The sequence below is a fragment of the Telmatherina bonti genome (genome assembly GCF_933228915.1).
Source record: "Telmatherina bonti genome assembly, chromosome: 20".
In the NCBI taxonomy this organism is placed as follows: Eukaryota; Metazoa; Chordata; class Actinopteri; order Atheriniformes; family Telmatherinidae; genus Telmatherina; species Telmatherina bonti.
This window is the reverse complement of record NC_136618.1, coordinates 20,596,528-20,621,297: the sequence shown is the minus strand read 5'-3', so window position 1 is coordinate 20,621,297 and position 24,770 is coordinate 20,596,528. Positions and strand designations below refer to the sequence as shown.

The window sequence follows — 24,770 nt, the reverse complement described above, 5'->3', positions numbered from 1 at the left end:
AAATGAAATAAAACTTTCTCTCAGGGTCGAGGCATTTTATATCACTATCATTATGAAGTGTGAAATGTTAATAAGTCCAAAGCAATGAGATGTGACGTAGCATTAAAGATGTGCTACATATCAGTAACTTGAATTACTCATTTTTAATGAAGTAATATTTAACATAATTATATCAACCATTTTTCAAAATTGTAACATGCATTTTTTTCTGTTCATTCATGAGAATGTGACAATGTACAAGATTTCTGTCGCTGCAAGGTTTCTTGTTTCCATTTGCAGCTCGAGCAAAGTTAACCAATCAGGCTTGAGCAGGCATTGTTTGCATGCTCCTAAATGTTCTATAGAGCAAATAATGCATGTAATGATGTTAAAACCACCCACTAATCATCATTATTATCTAATGATTTTTCATTTAAGAGCTCATCTGTGCTCAAATAACAAATAGCGCCCGGACACTACACCTTTGTCCAGATAGCACTTATCTAAACTGTTGGTGTGCGCACAGAAAGAACAGACATATTTGCCCCCAGAGGAATAATTATTAGACTAGACTGCAGAAGACATTTTATTCCCAGAAAAAGTAATGACTTAAGGTATTACATGAACATGGTGAGTACAGGCAGAGTTGTCTCATTGAGATCATTACAGCAGATGCTAGTTGACTTCATCACTAATCAGTGTGTTCTGATGGATGAAGTAGCTTGCAGCTGAATAATCTGCTTTGCTGTGTCACAGACTAACATCAAATCAGACATCACACTTCCTCTCAGCGAAGGAGCTGAGAATCCTCCTTTCACAGAAATGCAGAGCGATTCAGGGTTCATCCCCCTGAACAAGTCACAGACATCAAAGAATAATGTGCTTGAAATACTCCCAACTTTTTTTTTTTTTTTAAAAAGTAGCAGTATTTTGCTCTTTTGATGAGGAAAATAACGCATCATTCTCATCTCTTCTTCTGGGTTTGTTTTTTTTTTCCATTAATATTAGTTTAGTGAAAGCGGAGCAGTCATACCCGCAGAGGAACAGATATGTTATCAGAGGTCTCTCTGAGATATTTTGCACTGTAAAAAGACTCCTGAAATGTATCCTCTATGGGAATGGCTTAACACCTACAGATGTTTTATCAAGAGTTCACAGCCAGAAGTGCTGCTGTCTGTATAAAGGCTGAAATCCGTATACCTACGCAGGCAATGGCTTCTTCAATTTAACTCATTTTAATAAAACCTTTTCCAAATTATGTCAGCGTTTGAACACATCAGTCTGCTTTGTGTAAGAAACATCAGACAAGAGATGCTGAAGATGCTGCAAAGTCCAACAAAATCACAGCTTGAACAAGGAATTGAATAGTAAGGAAGAAAATAATAAAAGCATGATGTCAGCTTGTGTTGTCTCCACAGTAAAGCAGGCTGCTGTGGACGTTGCTGGGTAAGCCTGGCTGCACTGTGTTGACTCCTCCGCTGCGACTAAAGTTCACAAGCCTTTAACTCCAATTGTCAGCTATCTGCTTCGTTTTGCATGGTGTGTCTGCAGCTTGTACGGGATGCAGAACAGGCTGACTGGTGCGAAGCGCCCACCCTGCTCTCAAGCCTGGTGCTCTTAGGTGACAGGCGTGTCACTGTGATAACCCTGCATGGTGCGGAGAGCCTGCATCCACTCCGACATACATGTGATCACAGCCAGATCTCGGGCCACAATACCTGCACGCAGAAACAAACTCATACTTGTTTATCTTTCTGGGTTGTTGAAAGGATAAAATGCTTGGAAAGGTGAAAATTGCTGGCAAGAGTGTTTCACACACTCTTGCTTAAAAGGATGCTTCTTTCTTAACATTTGCTTTGACACACAACAGTGCATAACAAATGACAATCTGACGCTTCTGAGAGCATCACAAATGACATTTGCCATTAACTTAAAAAAATGAATTAATAATTCGAGAGCTGAAAGAAATCCTCAAAGGAGACTAACAAAGGCTACGTGTTTGCTCGCTGCAAGTGACACATGTTTAATCTTGCTTTTTTTTAAACTAAATTTAATCTCAAATCGAAACGGCACATAATCAAAGGCACTCTTCGAACATTTCATCTCTATATCAGACAAAATGAGATTGCCCAGCTTGACAGCAAAGACAGCCTCACATGGAAGGGAATAACATTAAAAGACAATTGTACAATTATGAGATGCAGCCCTGATTTATTTATCATTTCAGGCAGCTTTGGAGGTGCAGGCAGATGTTTGACTCAGAGGCAGCTGCCAAGGAAAAAAAACACTGTGGAGATCCCTTCAAAGCTCTCGTGTTAAAGCTACGATTCTGATCTTCAGCTAAGTGAGAACATTTAATGTCCACATAAAAACCTGAGATAATGAGCTTAACTCAAGCATTTGCTGTTAGAACATGATCATCTCTCATCTGGATTTAAGAGCAGTTCACTTTTCACCGTTTAGCCTGAAACTTTCAGCCCTCCGCTCTATAGGTGCCGCTTGAAAACGGCTGAACGCTGTTTGGCAGACCTGACAGGTGAGTTTTGAGAAGTGGTCTCCTAGGGGCCACACAGACTGGGATGTGTGTTGAGCTCTGGAAGGCAAAGCAGCCCCACATGGGACTGGATATGGTACCCAGCCTCTCTGCCCATCAGGGGAGTGCAGGCCCCTCTGTCTGCTTGGCAGCTCTGGCACTGAGAAATTGCCCATAATCACAGAGATAGCGGACTTTTGTCATCCTAACTGTGAGTGGGAAACAGAAGGAAGGTAGATTCATGTTGGGTAAACTACCATTGGATAATGGTTGTTCGAACAATATCCGGCTCTGGAGCGAGAATCTATCAAAACATATTGATCCTGGAACAAGAGAATTGGGTATGGCATGTGGAGCGCCTTTGTTTCTGAAAAGTGTTAGCTTCACAGAGACTGTACTGACAGCATTAATATATTAGATAGTGACTGTTGAGAGCCGCCTGCTGAGGCTCAGACTGTAGCTGCTGCCTGCTACAGCTGCTCCACCTCTTCTGTTTATTCCTTATCTGTTACCAAACAGCTGCTTTGACCAGGTACGTGTAATAGGTAGAGTGCTTTTAATTAGGCTCTTTCTTTTCCACACTTAACAGCTGAGGATTTCTCACCATTTAAACCAGGCCGGATAAACAGAGCCGTTTTCTCATTTTTTCATGCTTCCTCTCTTATCTGTCCTGATGAGGATCGGCTGTCATTGAGTAACACTGAGGGCAGGAAGAATGGCCTTATTAAAGAGGGTGGAGGAAACCTGATGCTCTCTGAATGTGTGTGCGTGTTAAGCGGTGACATTGAGCAACACTAATGAGATAGATGTTCATTAAACATTGCAGAGGCACCAGGCCAATAAATCCAATCAGATAGGACAATGCCTGATTGAGCTATTAAGAAGGCTGCAGGCTCTGGCTCTTTGCTCCCCTGCTTGTTTTGACAGGGCCTGCATTGTCAGCTCGTTAGTGCCACAACTCAATTATATTTGAAGATGATGTGTGATGACTAAATAGTTTACCATTTCGCACTGGAGCGTTTACTTTGTGTTTCACTCATCACATGTACTGAGAGAACAGGCTAGCAAGAGGAGGGAGGAAGTAATTTTCTAAGAAAAACAATTCTTTCTTATTGGCTGTAAATGTAGCTTGAGTTAGGCTGATTGGCTTTTGGAGAAGTCTTTTGATATTCACAACTTTGCCCCGTTTCTTTGAGTGTTTGCATACTGTGCACCCTCAGGAAAAAAAAAAAAAATTATGAGGCTGGATAATTTGTCACACTACTACTAATTCTACTACTACTACTACTACTACTAATAATAATAATAATAATAACACTTAGAGTTGTTCAAATCATTCACATGAACAGTTTTTATGTGGATCCCAGAAAGTCTAGCTGCTTGTTTGGTGGCATCTTATCTAGGTGTGAATAAAGAAGAAGAAGAAAGATGAAAAGGAAAACGAAAGACCCCAAAAATGTCCAATCTCTGATTTCAAAGGTTCTTACATTATAAGTTATTATAGTTATTAATGAAATAATCAATTTATTATATCTGATCAAAGCAAGCACATGTAGTCACATTAAAACAGTTTAAAGTTAACATGCTATTTTGAGGTTTTTTTTTTGTTTGTTTTTTTGTTTTTTTTATTATTTAGAGCTAATAGAAAAGTCCCACTTAAAACAAACAATTTCTACTTACTGTAATTTATTCACAAAGACTGCTTGGTTAGACTTTTCATGTTCTTACTCTTGCATTGCATGCTTTTTTGTCCCTTCTGTAGGTGTGTGTTGATTTGTAGAGCATTTTAATATAATTCTCTCTAAATCTTTGTAAACTTCACAAAGAGAGTTAATTAAATTGTATAAGTGAAAATAACAACTGTTGCATCACAAAAATGTCTAAATGAACTTTTAACATGGCCAACAAGTTCATTTTGTCAGTGATTACAGATGTAAGACGTCATTTCTTCATCCTTCCACTTACCTGTGGACCCATTGGGTATCCTGGGTGGGACTGGCCCAGCTGACTCTGCTCAGAGGGACTGCTGCTGGTGTCAGACTGAACTGATCCGTCACGAACTCCTGAGAGAGAAAAAGACAGAGAAACATGTAGCAAAGTGCAAAAAAAGAGTATTTGATCTGAGATCAACACAGACTGTACGAGTAAAAAAAAAAAAAAAGACACAGCAACGCTGAGCAAGGAGGGCAGCTGGGGGAGAGAGAGAGGGAATTTGTATTTAAGTGCTTTATCAATAACTACTGTAGCACTGAATAAATTACTAACTAGCAGAGAAGCTCATTGATGGTGGATGATGCATACTGGCGGGTCCCTGATGGCCTAGATTACCACATGGAGATACAGCTCCACTACAAATGCTGGGGCCATATTATTCAGCCATTTACATCACCGAGTATCACTCATCTGAGCACACTCCCCCCCCTCTACTCTGAGCCAGCAGCTATGAGACACAATTAGACCTGTTTGCTATGAGGGCAGAGTGGAGCAGAGCAGACAGGGACATGATAATAAGCTTGCTGATGGCTGCAGGGAAAATAAAGGCCACCGATGATTGGTTATCATAGCAATCCCCATCACACAAAACCTCTCAGTGCACACAGTGTAGGCCAATCTGAAGTCAAAAAGGCTCGTCTGACTCTTAAACCGGACCTCCCTGATAATGATTTCACATGATGATTCACTGTTGACAGTAGAAACTTGAGGAACGTTTTACCTTTTGAATCTGAAGGAATTTAAAGTAAACAGCATCAAACTACATTGTGTCTATTCCCAATTACTCTGAACATGGATCATCTCTGATACTCTTGCACCAGATTTATGTCGATTTCCAGCGAGAGGAGTACATTTGGGAGGTTTTTTTTTCTTTTTAAATGATTGTTTACACTCAAAAATGCCATTAAAAAAACTGACAGCACCTTGTACACAACCTTTTATTGAACTTCAAGAAAATACCACAAATAAGAGAGCTGAGCAAGAGTTGAAGTTGTTTCATGGTTAAAAGAATGAATGAGTTTAGAATAAGATGGTTGAGGTGAGGAAACATGTGCTTTAACAAACAAAAATCATCATTCTTTTACACACATTTCAATGTGGAGGGTATTTCATCAGACAGACTTATTCAAGCCTTTTATCAATTCTGCCTGTTTTTGACCTATCTCTAATATCTAAGCTTTTTATTTAGAGATATTTTCATTAATTTCTCTTTCCTTGGATTTTTACATTCAGCAATTCCTTGAAGAAAAAAGCAGCATCTTGTTTGTTTAGTTTTTTCTGATTTTCATTGAGCTTTGAATGTGAGAAAAGTACACTTTTTTGTGTTAGTTAATGCTACTAATCATAGCCAATCAATTTTGTATTTACTGTTAGGTGTTAAGCTGGTGAAATCTGCCTCAAACCAGTTATTTATTTTCATATATTGGTCTGCAGGGAATATTTGCACCTGTAACTAGAGATATGCTTAAAACTGAAAATCCTTTGGGTTGGTGACTGTGTGGCATCATATAAAATGTTAAGTGTTGACATCAACATATTCTTTTTCTACAACATAATAATATCTGTGCATGAGATGTTTTTAAATATTTTTATAGCTGATATTATATGAAGTCTTTTAGAAAAGACAGCCAATGAGAAGAAAATGACAAACAGGCAAGGAGAGAAGAGCATGAAGCTTTCACTACTGTCAGCATACCATTCACACTTATATTGTTGGTATTATGGTGCTACGTGGGGAAAGAAAAAAAAATAACCTTGTCTATTACACATGTTTATGTTCTCACTGCTCCTCCAGAGAATGTGTAAATTCCAGCGTTGTAGGGCATGCATGAAAATGAATTTACTTGAAATTCTCAGCATCTTTATCTGTTACTACTACACTGTAAAACATAATACGTTTGCTTTACTCAAGTATGCTCAAGATCTACAAAAAAAGTCTTTGGAACTTGAATTAACTGAGATGATTAGAGATTGTGGATCTTAAATGAACTCTTTGAGATGGGGCTTGTGCAAGAAATTTGATGTATTTTCTTAATTTAGTGGTGATGCTTCACATGCTGATTTAAAGTTTACCTTACTTACACTAACTGATGAACTTAAATGGTTCTTTCACTTGATTTGCAGCAAGGACATTGTGTGGACGTGGTCTTTGCCAAAACAATGCCACACCACTGACCTCTTCATACAGGTGACTGTACAAATACATTTAAATATCATTATGTAAATACAAAGTTTTAAATAATACATTTTGAAGAAATTAAAGTTAACCAGAAGTAAGTTTAGAACATCCAACCAAAATGAATAAAAAAATAAAATAAAATAAAATAAAAATCATCGAACACCCAAAGCAATAACGCATGAGTGTTAAAACTACATTAAACTTCATTTATATTTACTAAATGCATTTTACCCAAGTCAACATTACAGTTTGCGGTGTGTATGAAAGACTTAGACTAGGAGTGCCCAAAGTCGGTCTTCAAGGGCCATGGTCCTGGTTTTTGATGTATCCCTGTTCCAACACATCTGGCTTCCATTAAACGGCTCTAACAGCCAATGAAGTTCTGCACAATGACGATTCATTTGAGTCAGGTGTGTTGGAGCAGGGATACATGGAAAACCTGCAGGATTGTGGCACTGGAGGCCCAGAGCTGGGGACCCCCGTCTTAAATCAAAGTATTATTTCCTATCTTATTTCATTTTGGTTTGTGTTTAGAGCCAGGACATAGGTGGGTAAGTGATAAAATGTTGTTGCTCCCCACCCTCCTCCTTCTCCCCCGAGTAACAAAAATGTAAAAACATATGTGTTATTATGTTTTAAATAATATACCAAGCACAGTTCCCCATTATAAGCAGCCTTCGTCTTGATATTTTAAATTAAAAAAATGTCTTGTGCTACGACTGTGTGCTTTGAGTCCTTACTATTCATGGTTACAAAGCCAGTTTACGTACGCAACAATGTTTTTATAAGAGCACAGAGAAAATAATTTTGCAAAACGGTGATGTGATCTACAATTTAATAAAAATGACCCAATTCTGAATGCAACATATAAAACCTTCATAAAAAGTCAACAGACTCTCTTTAAATGCGCTGCCTTCTTATTCAACAAGTCTTCCCTTCAGTAACAACGGTTACATGGTTGAAATCAAACCAACCATGCATTTGAAGGCCACAAAACCTTAGTTAACTGCACAATACAGGCCATGAATAAAAATAATGAAAGAAAATTTAATCACTTTTAAAATTTAAGATTGATTTTCTTAAATCGAATGTTACAGCTTATGAGGAGGATTTTTTTTTTCTGCTTTGTTTAACAGACAAAGCAATGAAGGTTTCTTGTCCCCTTTTTGAAAACTTCATGAAAATGTGCAATTCCATAGCCTTGCCAACAAGATCTCATTGCCTGTCGACTATATTTATGCAATGCATTTTAAACCCCTCTCTGCCAAATAAAATCATTTCATCTTTGCATAAAATCCAAATAATTGGTGAATGGCATGACCTACCAAATGAACCTTGAACGTTTGATGGTTGATGTGAAAGCCCAAGGGGAAGCCTGCTTTTCTAGCTGGTTACTACCTCTGGCTGGATGGCCCTGCTTCTCGATAAAGGTCCACATCCTCTCGCTTATCAGCCTTGCAACGCTAAGGCTGTTTTGACAAGCCAGTCTCTTTTCACCAATTATTTCACCCATTACAGATCACGTTGTGCCCAACCCCACCCTGAACACTCACTATCTGGAATTAAGATCAATCGGAACATACAGAAAACACTCTGTGGCTCTATTAGAGTCAATAAAAAGCTAAGGAAAGAACACAATATCACTGAAATCTGATGTATAATGTTTCATTTATTTAAATAAGCTGAAAGTGGATATCGTTGCTATTTTCTCCAAGCAGTTTGTGTCTGAGTTTGGACATTATCAGATTGACACAGACATGAAACAGTTTTATTTTCATTTACTGTCACTTAAACTTTTCAACCAGCTTCAAAGCAGCTTTAAGGATACAGCTGGGACGTTGTGATAACAATATTAAACCAAGAGATGCTGCCGAGGAAGTTCATAGTCAAAGAACGACTTAATTACTATCATAACAAAGTCAATTTGTGAAATGAGGATATTCAACTCGTAATAAAAGAACAAGGCTTAATAAATGAATCAATAAGCTCCAGACAGAAAAAGCTGATGACTGTATGCGAGGTATTGGTCATAAATAATGAATTCTATTTGATAAACAGTGAGGGAGACTTACTGAGTAACGATCCCTTGATGCCTTTCATCGCATCATTTCACAATAACTTAGAAGGTTTCATCCCTTTGCAAATATCTCTAACACTAACATGTTTATCGCACAAGTAAAAAAATCTATAATAAATAAACACACATGCATATCTTCCCTCAAAGGATTTGTGTTATTTCTTTAACTAAATTAAATAGCTGACTGGAGAAATACCTGAGAAGTCAATTATGGATTCTTCTTCTTTTTTCCTTTCCTTTCATTACGAGAGTCTTTTTCACTCATTTTGCTTTTATTCTGCAAATAAAAAAAACCTACTTATGCAATGTGAATGATTATTAAATGGATTTTCAGACGGCGATTAATACTGCATACAGAGGGGGGGGAAGGAAAATATCTCAATCAGACCTTTACTCAAAAGAAAATCTTTTGATGTTGTGATTATACACAGGTCACACAATGGATAAAATGGAATGAATGGTTATATTGATGTGAGGAGAGATGAAAGAAGAGGCCAAATGGATGAAAGAACGGGCTACGAACATTCAGCATAGCTTTACATTTATCTAGGGCATTCAGGGTACATCTCTTTTTCTGAATTTCCTGAGCAGTTGCTGTCATAAGAGTACAAGTGCCCTTATATCAGAACTTCTTTCCAACGACAAAAGCAACCTTTTATACCATAAATAAACACACGTGTGTTTTTTATGGCCTTGACTATTCACATAAAACAAATCTTACACAATCCAGACTTATAGTGACAGTGACATGATGAGATTTCCAGAGAATAGACCCTTTTATGTAAGTGAAATAATTATATTTATTACAGGGCACAGGGTGCAATTTGATGTGACTTATGTCATGGAAATATTGCCAATATCCACCACTAAAAAATATTCTCTCTCATTGATCACCAAAGTGGCCACTGGAGAGCGACTTTCAATGCCACACAAGGCCTCTCTGTGCGGAGTGTGTATGTGTGCGCTTGCAGAGAGAGAGGGGGGGTGCAAAGAGCTATATCTATTTGACTTCATTCGGCCTGTCTTAATGCAGGGTGCCCCAAGGACTACACCACAAAACAATTAGCCTGGATTTCATAAAGCAATCAGCATGCCACCTTGTCTAATGCAACCACTTCATACATTGACAGTCTGTATAAAATGGTGTTATTGAAAGCTTTGTGTTCACGTTAGCTTTTGCCTCAGTGCATTTATGAATCAATTTTTGCCCATAAAAGAAGCTTTAACACTTAAGCTATTTTAGTGGAAATGCATTATGTAAGTTGTCAAATGTACGAGAGAGGCCTGGTAACGATTCAGGCTATTCAGAATGAACAGCCAACCCCCATTTTTATAATGGTCCTTTTGAAAATGTCTGGCTGAGTGCATGTGTTTGCTATTAAGATGTTGTCAATCATGTTTCTCTTGAAATCTAATCCATAGAAAATAATTTCACATTTTAAAAGACTGGAGAATATAAATTCATCACCCAGTTGTTTGATAAGTCGACTTACTGCAGCAGCGGTAATTACAGTACAAAAATATACAAAATGAAACTATGATTCTGATCAAAAAGTGTGTTTTGCTGTTTGACAGGGAATCTGTGAGCTGCTGAAGTGTAAAAGATGGGCCCAGACAGCCAACAAGCTACATCATACACAAGGTTTAATTCCATCAATGCACAACCAATTGTCCCAGATTGTTTGACCATTGATTTTGTTAATACCCCTTGGAAAGTTGATGTGGCATTACAGAGAGCTGACAGAGAGAGAGAGAGAGAGAGAGAGAGACAGGTCATTTTACTTTCTTTTTCTCTCTAAAGCAGCTTGAAATACAAACCAAAACATAATGTTACACACGAGTCATAGTGTTGCATAGAAGAATCCAGCTTCTAATAAGAGGTGTGTACTTTAAAGTGATTTACTTAACTCCTCGTAGAATGCAAGAGAGCCCAAATCACCAGTGATTTAACTCAGTTTCATTACCCCCACCAAAGCCCTCGACAATAACACAAGGCATAATCTGCTGCCAATAACTCCAGGTGCTCTTAGTCCGATGGCTCCCTCTGGATTTAAGTAATACTCTGTTTAGAGGCTGAGGTGGACAGGCTGCACGGGATAGGTCAATAGTGTTTCTAGGGATAGGAAACTCACCAGAGACAGACTTTTGAGTGTCTGCCTGTAACACTATTAGTTAGATTATGGCTACCGCTGCAGCTAGGAGAGCTGTCATTTCCTTAATTAACAATGCAGTGCAGGGCAAGATGGAGAAGAGGCCACAGTAATCTCCAAGGGGCCTCCAACACTAAAGCGTGATTCCTCATTGCGCACAGGCGTAGACCTTCCAGGGGTGGGAAAAATCGAGCTCATTCATTATTCTGGCACAAAGTGGCATTATGGAGTTAGGGAATTACACAGGAGGTGGTGCCATGGAGTGTGCTGGACAGAGAGGATTTTACACCTCAGCAGTTCTGTGACTATTTCTGAGGTGATCGTTAAGCCTCAAGCAGAGGAGGGAAAACTCGGAGGACAGAGGGAGAAGAACGAGGACAGGCAAAGTGGAAATGGATGCAATGGAGTGTATGTGTGTCCTCTGGTGGGAGGTTTTAAATGTAAACAACAGAAAATAGTACACTTCAGTTTGAAGAAAGCTGCTAGTTTCTGATGAATGGACAGGGAATCTGCATGAAAACAAAGCTTGCGGCAGCAAGTGTGCTGTTCTCCCACACTTGAGCTCTCACTTGCGGCCAAAGGTCTTCACCAAAAGGCTCTCTGACACGAGAGTGCTCTGCTCCACCTCTTACCTGTCTCTCCCTTGATGCTGGAGGAGAGCTGGAAGCAGAACAAGCACAAGAGGGACCAGAGGGAGGTAAATAGGTGGGAAGAGGCAATGCCCATTTCAAAGGTCAAGAAGGAGAGATGGTGTGATGAAAAGAGAAAGACAGTGGAGGGGAAAAGAGGAGGGGAAAAGAGGGCTTTTGTGTTCATCCTCACAGGGGACTTTGGACACTTTGCACATGAGCACATCTGTTACAAAGCGTCCACATCATTCCCAAAGCAATGTCAACCTGATTAGCTCAGGGTTGAAAGAGGCGGATAACAATCAAAATTATTCTTCATCCTTTTACAGCCATCAGCAAAGGTGGGGCACTGTGATGAAGACGAGCTTTAAGCCTTTTAGGAGATGCCTGCTTCACTATAGTGCTTCCTCCTAAATTACTTAAATGATATTTGCTGTAAATAGGATTCTGCTGCCTGCAGCCTGTAGCCCAGTGATAAAACAAAGGCCTTTTTCTCTGTCACACACTTATTTGTTTCAAAATCTGCTCTTCAGACTAAAGTTGGGATTTTTTTTCACTCAAAAATGACAAAGTCCTCCCAGTTTTGCTCCGTATTGTGAAAAATTAAATGTGCTAAAAGGTGTTAAATGTTGAATACTATCTCTGGATAGTTGTTGCCATTAATAAAACTTCTTATGAATGATGGGTGTATGTGTGTGTTAGTGTTTTATCTATTTTGATGTAAATTGTTTTATAATGTGAAGCACTTTGTATTGTTTTTAAGCACGAAAAGTGCTATACAAATAAAGTTTGATTTGATTTGATTTGATGCATTTGGAGTTATAACCAACAGAAAATCTGTTTTTCCAGGGGTACATTTTGTTACATGAAATGAAAAAATGTAAATCAATTAATCAATTTACAAATAAATGAATAAATAAATAAAGTTAATGTTTTTAATCTCCGTAATATGAGTATTTTCTGGTTTTTGACCTCAAAAAATTTTAAATAAATGGCTCTTTATGTAGATACTATAATTGTTTTTGTTGCATTGTCTAGTTTACTATCTAATACTTTGCAGAACTTTAGATAAAAACAAGTCACAAGTGAATGAATTGAAGCGATAATCAGCATCTCCTTACAAATTGAGCTGCAACCTTCTTTTTTAAGATCTAATCAGGTTAAAACAGCATTTCGAATTGTGTCCGCTGCAGGACATTCAGAAGCAGCCGGTGGGGTGTGAGGCTAGTCCAGTGCACTGTGTGTGTTTCTGTTTGTGTAGGTGGGGGGCCAGACACCCACATGTCATGCCTGACACATCAGCTTCATCCCCCCAGGCTATCCACCACTAATGCTGCCTATCTCCCACTTTCTACCCCTTACCCCTCAAAACCCTCCTCTCCTCCCCCCTTTACTCACCCGTTCCTTCTGTCACAGAGGTATAATAACAATGGATCACAGCAGCACTGCAACACAGCCTCAATCACTATAGGATAACATCAGGTGATACAAGCTGCACAGGAGTACATCTCACCTACACTGAATGTGAGCTAAAGAAAGTTCATCTAAGAATGAGAGTATCTGGAAAAAGTTCCGTAGTTGTAACTGTATCCCTGTTGTTGGGATATTTGCAGAGCCGAGTGGGTACAGTGGGAAACAGGGAAATAATCATGTAAACAAGACACCTTAAGTCAGCCCACTACTCCCAGCACATTGTTCTATAGCAGACTAATAGTGGAAGGGGGGGGGGGCAGAAACAGTATTGCTTTGAAGTCTATAACTTTATTCTTGAGAAAAGCGCCACCACAGTGTTGTTCCATATCCTCAGATATAAAGGGAAAAAACATAATAACTTCACGATAGCCTGGATGTTCGCTGCCCTATACTAGCTCTCCCCCTTCTCCTGCCCACACCCCTTCCTCATTCACCATACACCCACTTCTCCTGCCTCAATCTTTGGTTTCAAAGGAAGCGAATCAGCCAGAAGGACAGAAGGTTATGCATTAGTACTGGTCATTGCTCAAAGAGCGAGCGTTATAAATAATAAAGGCTTGTGAAGGACACAAGGGCTGTGGGATGCATCTCTGGTTCACGCCACACAAGTCAAAGACAAGACTGTAATTTCTATTCCCAAAATGTGACCCTTGCTGCTTCAATTACATCTCAACAACACCAACCGTGTCCATGCAGGAGACCTGATTCCTCTTTGTTAGCTCTACATAAAAGACATGCTGTTATTGGTTATGGAGCACATGCTACACATACATTTATTTTTTTGAAAATCATTTCCTAACTTAAAGAGGGTGTATTACAGAAATAAATGAATAGTGAAACTCAATTTATTTTCTCCACAGCTGTCCACCTATACAATCTGCAATGCTCTTTTCTCTGGATCCTTTTTTCCTACTCAGTGCCAAAACTAAACTTCAAACTTAAAAAACAAAAAGCAGAACTCTGTTGTCAGTCATTTTTGAAGTTTTATGCGTTGCTCAAAGTCATTTCTGCATAAACAAGCAGCCGCAAAACCTGATGACCTTAGCTGTTGTTTGTAATGAAAACAACAAGTCGACTGTGTGCTCATCTTTCCTCCCTGTCCTCCATGCCACACAGTGATTGTGTTGCTGTAGCCATAGGCACTGCGGGCACATTAGCAAATGTATTACACCTCCTTTATAGGCATGCATTAAGCTTGTTTTCAAGTTAGCACAGACAGCTGAAATCCCTATAATGAGATCCACCTCCTGGGTAGAAACTTGTTCCCCCTCTGTCTCCTTTATCCTCTCTTATTTACTCAGCATGGCCCATTCAGCACTGGGTTTGCGCCACTTTATTACTTAACCTCGCCACACAACATTACAAGGCTCTTTGCATCAGCAAGCAGCCTATCCCACCATGCATCCTGCTCACTAAGCTGATTACACAAAAATAATAAGAAGTCATGCCTCAAGCAGTGCATGTTTGTGTGTCTCAATATATGAAAGAGATTTTATACAAGAGACAGTACCAGATCTACCATATGCTTTAAGAATGCTTTTTTTTTTTTTTTTAAATAAAGGTCAAACTTACTGATTCTCACCACAAGGAAACAAAGATTTAAAGTAAAAAATATGCACATATACATATATGTATGTATATATATATATATATATATGTATGTATATGTATATGTATATAAAAATACAGTTTCTTTAAACCAAAACTGTGACTCAAAAAGCACAAAAAGTGAGCTTTTTTTTCTAATTCTGAAGTTTTGTATTTAAAAATCACAACTACAGAATAGCTCCTGCAACATTTCTAATTATGCATGGATGTGTTGGATATTACTGATTAAATAATTTTCACTACTCAAGTGCAGAATCTGTAAATGAAGCCTAATGAGCCTGAAAAAAAAACTAAGCCCAACATGAAAACTGCATTACACGAGTTTGGCCATCTGGATTGGACTTTTTTCTAAATGACCTCCAACACCAGGAATCAATGGAGATTCATGTTGCTCTTTTGGAAAGGGAGGGGTCTATAGGTGACCTTTGTGGAAAAAGTACTACCATTTTGGCAGAATCCGTATAAGTGCAGACCATTTCATGCAGACAGTAAGTGTATGAAATGAGTGCTCCTGTCATTCCAGCATGGCTCTCTTTGACAGCATGATGATAGAAGCGTCACATCCTTGGGAGAGTAAATGCAAACTGACAAGAGATAAGTCTTTGGTTGCTGAATATAATACGGAATTGTGCTCTGAGTGTCTTATTATCTTGTCTGTTGATGTCTGAAAGGGGAGATTTGCTTGAGAAGAGAAGACAGAAACTGTACGCATCCAACGCCATCTCGTCCTTAAAAATGAAAAAAAGGGGGGAAAAAATTGTTGCCCCACTAACCACAGCTTTCCCACCTAATGTCCACTTCTACTTGGAATAAATACAAGGCAGCAGGATGTTTGTGGTGTCTTGTAGCCCCTGTTACTTGAAGTGGAAGACTATTTGCACAGGCAAGCTTTTAGGAAGAGAACGACCCTTTCACCACTGCAGTAAGCACGAGGAGGCTGGCGAAGGTTGACAATATATTGCAGACAAACATGACTGTTACTGCCATTGTCTAACGCTGTCTGACTCCATCTCATACTGCCACAAACTCTCAGAAAAACTGTGTCAGGGCACTAATGGTAAAGTCGTGCATCAACTTTGTGGAACACAAAAGATCTACAAAGTTCATGAAAATACGTTTGATGTTTCAGAAATGTTGAAGAAAACATCTGCAAACAAAAACAAAATTCTTCATGTGAATAAAAAAAAAAAAAAATCCAAACAAAGCTTTTATTACATTTTATATAAAAATCCAAAACGACAAGAGATCATGTATGTCTTTATGTGTTTCGTGGGAAACTGTAACCTTTTATCTGTTAGTTCAGCTGAGCATATACGAAAGTCATTTCACTTCATTCAAAAACACACTCTGAGGTCGCTTGTTGTGAATGTCCTGTATGTGTGTGCATGCACATGCATATACGTGTGTGCCTGCGTAACAAAACTGCAACTGCATTCAAGAGAAGCTTTTTTGTCTGCATGCCATCGTCATACTTACATTGAAGCAAGTAAAGTTAATTCATTTGAGTTCATTAGAACTGTTCATGTGATCAGCATGATGATTTGTGTGACTGTTAATCTGAAGATTGAATCACATTGTCAAAGTTTTTCTAATAAGGAAAACAGAACAACGTACTTCAATTCTATCCGTCTTTGCCAAGAAAGAAAGTATAACATCTCTGGCTTCCTCTATATCAGTTAAAAAAGCAAACGTGTAAATAAATATAGATCCTGCTGTGTCACATGAAAACATCACTTAATAATGTGAAGCATTGTTCAATTTCCCTAAACAGTTTTTCTCAGGCAGCATTTATGTTGCTTTTCAAATCTATTACTGCAACAGAAGAAGAAGAAGAAACAAACAAGCTCAGTATCTCAGTTCGCAAAAAAAAAAAATTTTTTCCAACAAAAGGACAAAAATGCTTCTTTTGTAAATCAAATGTATTTAAATAGAAACAATTCAGCTTTAACTGCTTACATAAATTATTTTAGAAAACCACTAAAAACATTTGACAGCAAAGCTTTTACCTTTATGGCCACGTCTCTCACTTTCTGCTGGATTCAGAAAAGCTTCCAAGAATTTATGAACCCCCTCCCCCCTCCCCAAACAGTGAAAAAGACCGTGCCACACTCTCCTTGCAACTCTCTGGCAAGGCATGAGGGCAGCGGCTCCCGGGTCAGAAATGCTGGTGCAGCCCAAGGTTCTGCCACTGGGTAGAAACAACCATCCCCCAAAACTCAGAGCTGACACAAGCAGGAGTGGCTCCGATCAGCCACTTACAGAATGGCCAAAGCCCGTCAAAAAACATCTAGTGGAAACAAATTCAAATTGGTTTCTTAATATCATTATTTTGGGGGGAAAAAATGCTTAAACCAAGCAAGGTTTGCTTCACACTTTTTCTAAATCAAATAGCTAATTAGTTATGAAATAATGATAATTTGTTTAAATATAATAATATAAATAATCAGTAAAGCACCAAGCAGTATAAACATGCATAAAGAGGGAAGAAAGAAACAAAAGGCAGAGACTGGGATACAGGAGAAGATTCAAATAAAATCTGACCAGAAAGCAAGAAAGAAAGAGATTTGATGCTTATTAAACCAAATTGCAACACTTTTGAGATAAATCCTTCTGTGTGCAGTTCTTGTTTAGAGGACTAGCCTGGGGTTATTTGTGAAATAAGGATTTAAAACACATCTGAACTCTTAACTGATTAGGTTTCAGACAATATTTGGCTCTCTCGCCTCCAAATTCCATTTTTTTTATTCAGTCGCAAGTGTTTCTCAAACTTGTTCCACAGGAACTTTCCACACTTTTGTACTACTTTGCAGTAAACACACACCCACAGTAAGTCAGTAAATAACGCATGCTCATATTCTATTAACAGCTTCATCAAATTCAACAACTGTTTACTGGATTGCAAGTAAATTCAACCTCCTCCCCACTCCCCTCCAAAAAATAACTCAACAAAACAAAATATAAGTAATTGCATATCAAAAACTGAAACAAAAACACAATAATGGCAGGCAGGTATGTACAGATGATGAGATGGAAGAAAAGACAAACAGATCATTATAGACTGACATCAAAGTTTATATAAATATTCAAGACAAAAATCTAAAGCAATTAGAGAGGCTTCGTGTCACTTGTCATTTTCTGTCCACATCCATGAAAAATGAATAGTAAGAAAAAGAGCAGAACAAGGTAGCAGAGGTTAAATGATGCAAATAAGCTCTTTCAGTCCTTGGCTTGTTATTTGTTTCCACTTCTACAACATTTTGTCTCCTTTTGAGACACTTTCTCATAAAACTGAGTAAAATAATTAAATAATTTGGCATCTAGAAATAGGTAAGATTTTCTGATAAATAGGACTAGAGAAAATGAATTCCCTGACATTAAATATGTAAGCTGATATTATAGTTCATTTTTATTTATTTGGCATCAAGACATATATTTTAATTCTTTAAGACAGTGGCAATTCAAATACATATTTAGTTTAGTCTTTAGGAAATCATCTCAAGAGCAAAATTTCAGGGCTAAATTACCTTTATTTTAACAAATTCTAATTAGAAAATTTGTGTTAAAATGATTATTTTAATCATTATGCTCATAGGTTCATAACGAGGCTCATTGATTAAATTACTCCAGATGACTGAACTTATTTAAATATAACCAAAACAGTGTCAACATGCAATTAATGAGATTTAAAAAATCCTCTAACATAATCAGCATGCTGCGGGGTACATTTTATAATTTTGAAATTAACTTCAGACAACAAAAAAAATAACGATGAAGGTTTTAATTTATGAAATAATTGCTACATTTTACCATTAAATCAATGTTTAAAATGTGTTCATAATATTACAGCCACTATATTGGAATTTAAGAAAAAAATACATGACATTGAAAAACTGTTGAGCATGAGCAAAATACCTTTCTGGCTTAAATTAGATTTTCACGGCTCAACTTTTTATTTTTTAAGATTTTCTGTAAAGAAACTTCATGCAAATCTAATGCTGTAAAACATACGATAAAAAAATAAAGCACAAGAAAAGCATTGTACTGGGTAAAAGGTATTTTAAAAATGCACTCCAAATTAAACACTTCGCATTGCCTGAAGTCAATTTAACTATCAAAATGATCTCACTCTACAAACAAAGCGACAACAACAAAAAGTCTGATGGATGAAAGTATTAAACCACCAACTTCTGTGCTAACTATCTAACCAATAGGAGTGAAACTTGCTACTTCACACACTTTGCTGCCTGCTGCTCCTGACACCTGTCCCAGCTCTGGAAGCTCCCCATTCCCACCTCACAGCCTCCTAAACCAGTCCTCAGTCAAAGCACATCCAGCAGCTATATGATGGAGAATGGACAGACATGAGATGTGTGGACTTACCGTAAAGCTTGTTGGGAGTGCCCTCTCTGTCCGTGGACTCAGAGGGTAGGAGCAGGGGCTCGTCGTTCAGATCGCTGTCTGGGGTGGCCGCTTTGTCGTCCGCCCGGAGTTCTGCCGCGCTCATGTCGCTGCGCAGGGAGAACAGCGGCTTGCTCAGCTGCCCTGTAATCATTGGATCCTGAAGGGAGCTAGGAGCCCAGGTGGGAAACAGGGAGGAAGAGGAAAAAAAAAAGAGAAATTGCCCCTGGTTAGATGTGCTTCAGCGTCTCGCCCTCACCGGCTCCTTCTCTATGTCTCTACTCACTCCCTCTCTCCCCTCATCTTCTCCTTCCTATCGCTCACTCATCACTCTCTCTCTCTCTCTCTCTCCTGCACCCTCCCTCCTCAGCTCCCTCTTTTATCTGTGGCTCGTGCTACCCCACTGATACTGCCGGCTGCTGCCTGGTGAAGAACTGTTACGGATCGCGTGGCTTTACCATTATACCCTGAAGCTCTAAAACAGTGATACATCCATCTCCAAGGGCTCATTACTACCTGACATGTGCCTCATCTTCAGCAAATACTAAGCTGACAGCGATCTCCAGTGAGGTTCAGATGCTGCGCACTGATAAATAAATCAAAGGAATCTAATTCTGCATCTAAGAGACAGATATGAGTAAAATTCACACCGCCGATTGTATCAATTTTCACTTAGTTGGGGACACACAATTAGATTAAAGGTGACATCAGGCAGCAGAGTGTAAGGCGACAAGAACTTACAGACTGACTTAAACGAGACACGAAGTCACTGATTTTACCAAATTTTTAAACCAAGTATTTAAATTTCTTTTATCACTCTGTAGAAATGAGATGCAGCAACATCTGCATGACATAATCAGAGTATTATGTCGGCAGTGAGTGAATGCAGCCAAGTGGAAAATAAACTGAAACATCAGTATTTAAAAGCAAGTTTTCGGAGGCATTTTGGATTCAAATAGTTCCACATCAACACATTGCAGTCTTCAAATATTTATCTTCAATTGTAGGGATATTAAAAGGAGGCTTCCTATGCAGATAAAAACTTCTCTTACCTCAAGAAGCTCCGGAGGAGAAGACTGAACGGGTTTTTTCAGAAACTCCTAATGTTGAAATCAGTCGAACTGCAGCTGAAACATGCCACCGCTGCTACTGCATGCTTTCTGCTGAACCAAAAGCAGCTTCCTCAACCGTCCTGTATCTGAATGGGCGACCAAAGATTCAAGCCTGAGGTTACATCCTAAGATAGACCCTGGAGATTTCACCTCCTCCCTTTCTCTCTCCCCCATACACAGGCTCTCCCTCCTGCTTTCACTCCCTCTGTCTCTTTCCTCTTGTGTCTTCTGACGGGAAAGCTCCTCAGACAGTGTTAACCCCACCTCAGGCTCTGAAGCACAGACACAGAGCAGCAGGACTACGGCCCTCTTTCTTATTTATGAATCAAGTCCAACCTAAATATGTCTAAGCAGGGGACAGGTGACCAGCACATATATAGGCATGGAAAGAAAAAAGGAGGGTGAGACTTGTCTTAGCCTGCACCCATCAACAGCCCGCCATTTCAATCAGGGTGGTCGATGAATTGCTACCCAGAGGGGCCTTTTTAATGTGCCCATCAAGGGAATCTGCCCTCTCTGATATGACACGAGATAATCTATGAAAATGTTAATCAATAGAAGTAGTTTAAGCTGTCGTTAAAAAAAAAAAAGTGAGCCGACTGGTCAATACTCATATCCCTGCTAACAATGTCACTAGTCATCAGAGCTTCATTTGTGAAGCACTTAAATGTGGGACACTGCACATCAATGCTCCTCTCTGCCCGCCGAGGTAAACACATTTTCCCCTCTGTCTGAGCTTGGCCACACTCTGCATGCATTTTGGCCCACCCCCCCCACCTCCTACCTCCTCTCTTTTGAGTTGCTTGATAGGTCCACTGGAGGGCAAAATTAATACCTAATTGAATCTTGCAGTCATCAAAATAATCAATAGTTTTTTATTATTTATTCTTCACAGTCTGTTGACTGTTTGAAAGCTCAGAGGGACAGCGGAGAGCACAGGCAGCCCTGAATTTTCTGCCGTTTCACAATGTAATTTTCACTGGGGCATGAGAGTTTGCAAGACCTATAAAAAATGAGAGCAGTGGTTTTTGTCAGGAGGTGGGGGGAAAAAATAAAGGAAAAATGGGAATCTTTGCCCCAGCAGCTACGATGAAAAATAGAATAAACAAGCTACTGACACTTCAGAGAAGGGCATGGTCCTTTCTGCCCATCCCTCCATCTTTTTCCCTTTCCCCTTTTCTTCTTATTTCATCATATCAGGAGTGTGGCGGTACCTCTCTAATGCTGGCATTTCTCTTCCTGACAGACTCCAAACAAGTGCTGGGAATGAGATCAGGGCTCTAATCTTCCTCTGGCCTCAAAGGCTCCAGGATAAGAAGGCGACACATCTCTCCCTATCTTACCCAGCTGATAATTACTTAAAAGAAAAAAAAAAACAGCTTTAGCTGTTTGCAGTCATGTCGCCACGTTGGATGTTTCTGTTCATTTAAGGCAAGGAAATAATGTAAGTAATGAGATGATTTCATAACAGTGAAAATGCCCCAAAATGTGATTTTTTTTTTTCATGTCCTAGAGTTGGGGCTAATAGTGGACATGACTGGATCAGCTACAAATGTTAAAGTTACCTCAGACCCTTGATTAGAAAACTAATTTGTACTTGTAGCCTTTTCATGAGGCCTAGGTACAGTAGACATAAGAGATTAGTTTGCCTGATATCTTCTCTGTCCCTGGCCACAGCTCAGGGACTGGTTTCAGAGACAAGAAAGAACACTTGCTGCCCCCCTTTACTTCCCACTCACCACATACTTTCAGTGGTTTGAGCGATATCCTCATCAGAAATCCATGTAAAGAGCAGGTTGTCTCACTGTCCAAGCACGAAAGGACACAGGATGACGGATTTCAGACTGTTAAAGACAGGGGAAAACAATACTTAATTTGACTTTCACATTATAGTTTTATTTCATTCACAAAGATTTCTGATATAAATTATTATTCATTAAACCCCCACACAACATTTGCAGGTAAAGTATAAAAAGCCTTGCATCTGTTTTAGAAAAAAGGAGGGTGATTCTAATTCTAAGAATTATAGAATTAAAATAAAAACATGCAGAACATTTACTATTAAATTTGTAAATGAGATCATTATTAGTGAGAAATTAAAATGGACAAATATATTCTGTAGTTAAAATATGTCCAGCTTTCTCAATGTTGTCAAACCTGAAAATTTACCATTTGGAGATTTAATTAAGGCTCTCTTAAATCAAGGTTTAAGATTTATTTTTTCTTTTCTGTTCTGCATTGAAGAGATTCGACCTCTTAGAAATGAAACTTTTCTATTAACACACAGATAACTGATTATACATTATACTTAGTTAGGATTTCAACATTTTTATTTTATGTTTTATGATCTCTTTGGCTTACTGGTGATCATGCATCTTGGCAGTTATTGAATCATATTTGTCAAATCTAGACCTCAGTAGATCAGTAACCCAAAACTAGAAGATCCCAAAACACCTGAGATGAACAAAGGTTTTTAATTTATCCACAATTCCTCTTTAAGTATTCTGCTAAAAAACAACCAGAAAAAAACAACGATGTAATGTTAAACTTTCGTATTTGCTTTATCAGTTTGTTATTTGGACAATGAAAAAAGAAGTATTTTTAGCACGTGTCAGATATCAGTCTGCACCACCTTCATTACTTTTGCCAAGGTGGCATGTAGTTGGTTTGCTTGATTGTTTACTAGCAGGATTACTCCAAACAACTGACAAAAGATTTTCTGGTGCTGGTTTGAAAAAAAAGAAAAGAATATGACAATATGAATATTTGTATTTATGACAGAAAAAAAGAGAGGGAGGAGGGCGGTCTGCCTTAGGAAGTCTAAATGTCGTAGTGCCTAAAAATCAAGTAAATGCCATCAATAATTGTTTTGTTTTGGGGTGTTTTTTTTTTTTTTTTTTGTTGTTTTGTTTTGTTTTGTTTTTTTCCGAAACAATAGCAATTCCCCATTGCTATGCTATCGAGCTGTGGAGCTGTTACTTGGGCAACACAAGTACACAAACACTAATATAAAAAAGCATAACAATAAAAAGATGAAAATAATAACTCATTTGAATTGAAATAGATAATAGCCATCACAAACTTTGTTTTAGTGACTAAAGTAACAAAAATAAACAAATCTCTTTAACATGATTCTCTAGCTCAGACTTCCATTAGTAACAACTCAACAAAGGCTTTGAAAAAAAAACATGATCTCAAAACAAAAAACGTGCCGTATGCTGTGTTCTTATCTCAAAGGTACAATGTTTATTAATTAGTGTTTATCAGCTTTAGAATGACTAAAACAGTGTAAGCAGTGGAACTTTATTGAGTAAATTATATGCAAGATATCACCTCTGTGTATCCATAGTAAAATCAACAACATGCAATGGTTTTATGAATATAATATAAAATTGTGCTTATGTATGTTTGCTGAACTGAACATCTAGAAACACTGATGTTTAATACGACCATGTAGATGATGATTTGTCTCCCCCTTAGGGTTATTAATCAAACTGTACCCCTACCTAATGGTGCATGTAAACAAATTTTTGTGCACAGTTTTACAAAACCCTCCTTATTCATGCAAGTGTTACTTGTAACTTTAGTGATGCAAAACAGAGGTTTGCATCATTTTTTGTAAAAAAAAATGTTCATCTGATTCCTTTGTACCCACTCTGAAAAACCAGGCCTGTGGTGAACATAGTCAAAACTCAGGATTAATTTTTATTCCGAGCGTGTTAATATGATCAACAGTTATGCCTCTCTCCTCCACTAAGACTAAAATGCTCCCTAGCGGATGGTCGGTGGGTCAGTGAAGGCTGAGGGCTATCAAAGCAGTGTATTAAAAGGAGCTCTTTGAAGCTTGTAAACCACAGTGCCCAGCAGGTCCACAACAGATAGGCTCCTCTTATTGGTCAGGTGTGTGTGTGTGTTTTTTGCTCAATCGATCCACAAAGCTGACATTCTGGAGCATCAAAGCTTTCAGTGCACTAATCTGACTCGTCCTATGAGGGCAACGGTTGTTTTTATTATTTTTCCATTTTTGTCTATAAGATGCTTATACCTTAGAGGGCTCTCACATGCTTATGATATGAAAGTGAGTAAAGCATGCGCTTTAATGATTTGATCTGAAATCAAGCTCAGGTTGTATTTATTAACCAATAAATAATGCAAAACTATAAAGAAGGACTGAAAAGCAAAGAATCACAGGAACTATCCACTGGACATCCAACGGCAGCAGAAGAGTGACACCACAGAGATTCACACACGGCTGCTCCTCAAAGTCAGTTTCCCCTCACAACGTCTCTGGAGACCTGTGCTACATACACACTCATGAAAGGTGTGAAAATCTGATTTCCCAAAAAGGATCGGTAATTCTCTGTGAGGGTGGAAGCCGCAATCAATAAATCATTGCTAAGCAGATTGTAAAGAAAAAAATAATAATTCCCCCTTGGTATCAGTGCATTAGGATTCTCCTGAGGATGGATGAGGCAAGACGGAGGTGTGAGACAATCTCAATAAAGAAGAGGCAAATCATACCTTTGGCATTCATCTGGACTATGTGGCTGTCAGCAGCGTAAAGAAGGACCAGAAAAGCCTAGTAATATCTGAAGGTTTCTTTCTTTTGAGGAGGAAAGAAACTATGTTTAATCAGGAAG

The 24,770-nt window shown here is 38.5% G+C and overlaps 1 protein-coding gene across 1 annotated transcript in view; it reads right to left on the bottom strand.

Annotated features, from left to right (window-relative positions):
• pou6f2 (POU class 6 homeobox 2) overlaps window positions 1–24,717 on the bottom strand; it is a gene marked incomplete at its 3' end in the record, with an annotated part of 71,173 nt that extends 46,456 nt beyond the window's left edge. The window contains exons 1-3 of the mRNA XM_079259430.1: window positions 24,652–24,717; window positions 19,001–19,188; window positions 4,478–4,575 (exon numbers count right to left, since the gene is read on the bottom strand). Of these exons, the coding sequence (XP_079115556.1) occupies window positions 4,478–4,575; window positions 19,001–19,172 (270 nt within the window). The 5' untranslated portion in view covers window positions 19,173–19,188; window positions 24,652–24,717. The remainder of the gene's footprint in view (window positions 1–4,477; window positions 4,576–19,000; window positions 19,189–24,651) is intronic.
• Between the last annotated feature and the right edge of the window lie 53 nt (window positions 24,718–24,770).